Source organism: Elephas maximus, chromosome 4 (assembly GCF_024166365.1).
Source record: "Elephas maximus indicus isolate mEleMax1 chromosome 4, mEleMax1 primary haplotype, whole genome shotgun sequence".
Classification (NCBI taxonomy): domain Eukaryota; kingdom Metazoa; phylum Chordata; class Mammalia; order Proboscidea; family Elephantidae; genus Elephas; species Elephas maximus.
Window position 1 is genome coordinate 111017295 of NC_064822.1, and position 6555 is coordinate 111023849.

Below are 6555 nucleotides of genomic sequence, written 5' to 3' on the forward strand. Positions count from 1 at the left end.
CTACCAATAGTCTTAGCGGTGACTCAAACTCTTGCTGAGAAACCATTTTGAATCTCACTTGATTCCAAGTTTTGCTACAAATATCAAATATCTCTGGAGAGTAAGAGCCTCTGCACAAATTCATCTAATTGAAAAATTATAAAGTAGAACCACACAAGGAAGGGGATTCTGGGAAAAGGCATTTCAGTTTCTCTTCTGATTTAGAGAGCAAAGACTGCCATATGTGATATTAAGTTGAAAACAGACAATTCAATGCAGATTCCTTGAATATAGCCAAAGCCCTGGTTTCAAAAGTTGCAAATCATTGATTATATCACTGGCACTGCTCAAATCACGATACCAGTGTTGGGAAAGATAAGTTTCCCACCTTTTTATTCAATTTATCTTAATTATATAGTACATATTTGAAGTTTCTAATTGCTATGGGTGCATAATCTGTGAAATACATTCATGCTACTCCAGACTGCTATGGCAGCCTGGTAGAAAAGTATAGTTCTACTGGGCACAGGAGATGCGATTCTGATAGTGGGAAAAATTAGGATAAAGAGTAATAAAGGTAGGGAAGTCAATTATTTAATTTGCCCATGATACTAGAGCAAATTTAAATGTTAAGCTCTGTATTTTTGTTCTTTGAAGAACAAGACCTCTACTAGAAGGTCCTTTAGAATACATTTTTTTCAGTCAGCAAATCTCAGACCCCTGAAAAGAGACCTATGCCTATCCATTCATTACTTCAACAGAATGTATAGAAAACCAAAAAAAAAAAAACAAAAAAAAACCCAACCCAGTGCCGTCGAAACTAAAAGATTTTAGAAATGGTCATGATAGACATGCTCCTCTTGGTACTATGCTTTTAAGTTTCCTGTATGTATTTTTGTGGCTTTTTTTTTTTTTTTTTTTGCTCCATCCAACTATTGAAGGACATTTTAGCTGTTTCCAATTTTCATAATTATGAATAAAGCTGCTATAAACATTTGTGTGCAGGTTTTTATGTCCACATAACTTTTCATGTCATTTAGATAAATACCTAGCACCACAATTGCTGGATCAAATATAAGCCTATGCTTAGCTTTGTAAGAATCTGCCAGATTGTTTTCCAAAGAGGCTGTACCATTTTGCATTCCCACCCACAGTTTCTGTTGCTTCACATCTTTGCCAGCTTTTGATGCTGTCCATATTTTGGATTTTAGCCGTAGGTGTTTTCAATCACGTCATATGCATGTGAAAGCTGGGCAATGAATAAGGAAGGCCGAAGAAGAATCGATGCCTTTGTATTATGGTGTTGGCAGAGAATATTGAATACATCATGGACTTCAGAAGAATGAACCAATCTGTCTTGGAAGAAGTACAGCTAGGCTACTCGTTAGAAGTAAAGACGGTGAAACTTCATCTTAAGTACTTTGGACATTTTATCAGTCGTGACCAGTCCTTGGAGAAGGACATCATGCTTGGTAGAGTAGAGGATCAGGGAAAAAGAGGAAGACCCTCAACAACATGGATTGACACAGTGACTACAACAGTGGCTCAAGCATAACAATGATTGTGAAGATGGCACAAGACCAGGCAGTGTTTTGTTCTGTTGTACATAGAATCGCTATGGGTCAGAACTGATTTGACGGCATCTAACAATATAACAATAACAGTTAGGTATGTAAGGAGTTCTGGTGACGCAGTGGTTAGAAGCACTGGGCTGCTAATCAAAAGGTCAGCAATTCAAACCCGCTCTGTGGGAGAAAGGTGCGGCAGTCTGCTTCTGTAAAGATTACAGCCTTGCAAACGCTAGGGGTCATTTCTACTCTGTACTATAGGGTCACTGTGAGTCAGAATTGACTGGACAGCAGTGGATTTGGTTTTGAGTTTTAGTAGCTAGGTAATGGCATCTCGTGTTGTTTTGATATGTAATTTCCTAATGACATGTGATGTTGGGCATTTTTTCATATCTTATTTACCTTACCATCTGTATATCTTTTTTGATGAGGTATCTCTTCAGACCTTTCACCCATTTTGTAAGTGGGCTATTTGTATTCTTATTGAGTTTTACGTTTAAAAAAAAATTTTTTTTTAGTGTAACTTTGATTCAAGTCCTTTATCAGATATGTATTGTGCAAATATTTTCCTCCAGACTGTGGATTGTCTTTCTCTTAACAGTGTCTTTTGCAAAACAGAGAAATTTTTAATTAAGTCCTAATTATCCAACTTATTTTTTCTTTAATGAATTGTTCTTTTGAGGTTGTACCTAAAAAGTCAGCATCAAACTCACCTAGATTTTCTCCTATATTATCTTCTAGAAGTTGTATAATTATATTTAGTCCTCTGATCAGTTTTGAGTTAATTTTTGTGAAAGATGTAAGGTCTATGTCTAAATATATTTTTTGCATGTTGATGTCCAGTTGTTCTAGTATCGCTTGTTGAAAAGACTAATTTTTCTCCATTGAGTTAACTTTCCTTTGTCAGGATCGGTTGACTATATTTGTGTGGGTCTATTTTTGGGCTCTCTATTCTGCTCCACTGATCTATTTATCTATTAGTCTATATGACACTGTCTTGATCACTTAGTTTTCTAATAAGCCTTGGAGGTGGGTAGTGTCAGTCCTCTAACTCTGTTCTTCTTCAGTATTGTGTTGGCTTTTCTGGGTCTATTGCCTTTCTGTATAATTTTAGAATCAGTTTGTTGATATCCACAAAATAACTTGTTGGGATTTTTATTGGGATTACATTGAATCTCGAATTGGAAAGGATTGGCATCTTAATAATATTCTTTCTATCCATGAATATGGAATATGTCTCCATTTATTTAGATTTTCTTTGGCTTTTGTCATCAAAGTTCTGTACTTCTTTCATATAAATCTTGTACATATTTTGTTTGATTTATACTTAAGTCTTCCTTCCTTCCTTTTATTCTTGCCTCCCTCCCTCCTCTCTCTCTCTTTTCTTTTTTGGTACTAATGTAAGTAATATTATGTTTTTTATTTCAGATTCCAATTGTTCATTGCTGGTGTATAGGAAAATAATTAAATTTTATATATTAACTTTGCATCCTGTATCACTTATTAGTTACAGGAGATTTTGTTTTTCTTTTGTTGATTCTTTGTGATTTTCTACATTATCCATCAGTTTTATTTCCTCCTTCCCAGTCTGTATACGTTTTATTTCCTTTTGTTGTCTAATTGCATTAATTAAAACTTCTAGTATTATTTTGAATAGGAATGTTAACCCCCTTCCCCAAAAAGGGAGTTTAATTGTGTAAGAATCTGCCAAACTCTTTTCCAAAGTGATTGTAAAATTTTACTTTCTCAGTAAAAGTTAAAGAGAATTTTGGTTGCTCCATATTTTTCCAATAGTTAGTAATGATATTTCTATTTTTAACCATTCTAAAATGTATATAGTTGTATCTAATTGTGATTTTAAGTTCATTTTTCTGGTGAGTAATGCTGTTCATTATGTTTATTTTTCATTCATATATTTTCTCTGGTAAACTTTTTAAATATATGCCCATTTTCATTTGGATTAGTGTTTTTTTTCTTTATTGCTTTTTGACATTTCTTATGTATCCTAGATACAAGTGCTTTTTCAGCTAAGACGTGTGATTTATAAATATTTTCTCCAAATCTGTGGCTTGTCTTTTTATTCACTTAACAATGTTTTTGAAGAGCAGAAGTTCTTAACTTTGGATTCCAGTTTATCACTTATGTTTCTGTTACACACTGTGGTATGCCTAGGTCAAGGTCACAAAGATTTCATCTTATGTTGTCTTATAGAAGTATTTTATGTTTATATTTATACCTATGATCCATTTGGAGTTAATTTTTGTATATATACAAAAGTGTGTATCATGGATGATAATTTTGCGTATGGATAGCCTAACTTTTCAGCATAATTTGTTGAAAAGACAGCCATCCAAAACAAAAAATTATTAGACTCAAAATCTCAATAGTGCCAGGGTTGAGAAACACAGATCTAGACATGTTAGACATATTAGTTTTTTTAATGCAAACTCATTATCAAAAGCACATAAGAATATGATCTGTATAATCCGTAGGGTCTTGATTGTCTTCAAACTAGTAAGTTCCTCCTGGATGTGTAAACACATGGAGGTTTGGTGTAAGTCAAAACTACCCCTGACATCAGGATAATAAGAGAAAGTTACATATCTGCTGTTAACTCTTTATTATTTAATTTCCAAGGTGTAAAATTGATCCTGTGATTGAAACAAAATCAGAAGACTTAATTTATCTTTTCAAAAGTCATCATCCACAAGATAAGCATGTTACTATAAATACCACTTTATCATTAGCTTCTGAAAAAATTAAATCTCATATAGTTTAAATCAAGTGTATCTCTCCTTCTCCTCTCTCTTTCTCTCTCTTCACATTTTTTAGTGCAAATACATTGCTGTCTGGATACATAAAATTAAAATTAGGGGCACATTGTTTCTCTAAAGGAAGTGAGAGAAATAACAATTCAAAATGAGAATGTAATTGTCAGATTTATGGTCTTTTCCACCTTCACAAGCACATCACGTATCAGTTAAACCACATTCTTGAATTGTTTAAAAAAGGTTTCCCTAACTGAGGACTTAACAATTCTAATAGCATATATTGACTGAACTGTGAGGTAGAGATTAAATTTCCTCTACTTTATATTGAAAAAAATTGACACATAAAAACTCTGAGTAATTTGTGCAGTGTCCCACAATGTGTACTTGGTGAAGACTTTGCTGAATCCATCCTGAATGTCTCCAGTCTTATAACCATTAAACATACTGCCTCTCCAAATTTACCTTGATGTTGAACACCTGTGTGTTATTTGTATATTTATATCAAAATTTTCTTCTTTATGTATATTTTTAGACTCTAAATAATTAATACTTTATCCAAAAGCCTCACTCATCTCCAAAATTACTTAGAAGCCTATCTTATGTGCCCTATAACATTTTTGTATATCTTTAAGTAGCACTAATTAGACACTGTATAGCAATATTTGCCTTACGTGCTTATCTCTTTTCGGGAATGCAAGCTTCTTTAAAGTAAGGATAACGCCCGTCACCATATCTAGAATAAGATAAATATTCAATAAACATGTTGAATTTGTTAACAATTTACACACAACAATTTACACTTATTCAAGGCAAACTTTAATCAAAGTCATGGTTTCTGGAAATGAATACACCTTAAGGAGATGGTATTTAAAAATTGGATTAAAGATTTGAAGAAAGGAAGTTTACTGTAACAGAGTGAAATGTTTTAACAAGGAAGAGTCAAATGTAAGGGAAGAATGGAGCTATAAGATTTTTCAACAGAGTCTCCTATATGTGATAACTGATGAGGTAGAAAAATATAATCAGAACACACGTATGAAATCTTTTTTTCCCCTAGTTTTTGCTGTAAGGTGGTATTTCGCATCATATTTTTTAAATCACTTTTTTTGAAAAACACAAAATCTTCTGTAACACATCCCAGCAGACTTCTTTCACCTGCTGGTTCCTTAGAGTGTAAATAAAGGGATTTAGTAAAGGGGCAACTGAGGTATAGAGCAAAGCTATGCCTTTGGATACAGTCACTCTTTCTTTCGCAGATGGTTTTATATACATAAAGATACAGCTACCATAAGTCATGGAGACAACAACCATGTGGGAAGTACAGGTGGAAAAAGCTTTGGTCCTTTGCTGTGCAGAGGGGAATTTCAGAATGGTCCTAATGATGTAAGTGTAAGACAGAATCACCAACACCAAAGTGACCACAAGCGTCATCACAGCTAAGACAAAAGACATCAATTCTAGGACACGTGTATCTGTGCAGGATATCTGCAAGATAGGAGAAGTTTCACACATAAAATGATCAATTATTTTGGAAGCACAGAAATCTAGCTTGAGACCCATGACCAAAGGGGGAAAGATGATTAGGAATCCAGTTACCCAAGAACTGAGTACAAGCTGGTAGCACACACTGCTGCTCATGATGATGGGATAATGCAGTGGCTTGCAGATGGCAACGTAGCGGTCATAGGACATGGCGGCCAGAAGGTAAAACTCTGTAACTCCCAGTAAAAGGATGAAAAATAATTGAGCTGCACAATTATTGTAAGAAATGGTTTTATCCTTAGTCACAAGGGTTATTAGGAATCTGGGAATACACACTGTCATGAATAAGATTTCCAAAAAGGAGAAATTTCGGAGAAAGAAATACATTGGAGTCTTGAGACGCACATCCAACAGGGTAAGGAGGACAATAATTAAATTTCCCGTAGTGCTAAATGTATAGTTGAGAAAGAGAAAGAAGAAAATCACGATTTGTAATTGTGGGTCATCTGTCAGTCCCAGGAGAATGAACTTTATTTCCAGTGATTGGTTCTTCATATCTCTTCTGCAAGCCTTATCAAATCTACACAGGAAAAGAAGGACAAAATTAGAAATATCAGGATTTTTTAAACCTGAAAAACAGAAAGAGATATATTCTCAAACTTACCCATTTGTAAATTATTTCTTTAGCCTGAAATTGCAAATGACACATAAATATATGCCAAAAATCAGTTTAAAATTCCTTCTAACTCTCTATT

At 34.0% G+C, this 6555-nt stretch overlaps 1 protein-coding gene across 1 annotated transcript; it reads right to left on the bottom strand.

Annotated features, from left to right (window-relative positions):
• Positions 1-5410: 5410 nt before the first annotated feature.
• On the bottom strand, positions 5411-6355 carry LOC126075527 (olfactory receptor 6C6). The gene has a single exon (XM_049883369.1). The coding sequence runs from the start codon at positions 6353-6355 to the stop codon at positions 5411-5413; it is 945 nt and encodes a 314-aa protein (XP_049739326.1).
• Positions 6356-6555: the final 200 nt, after the last annotated feature.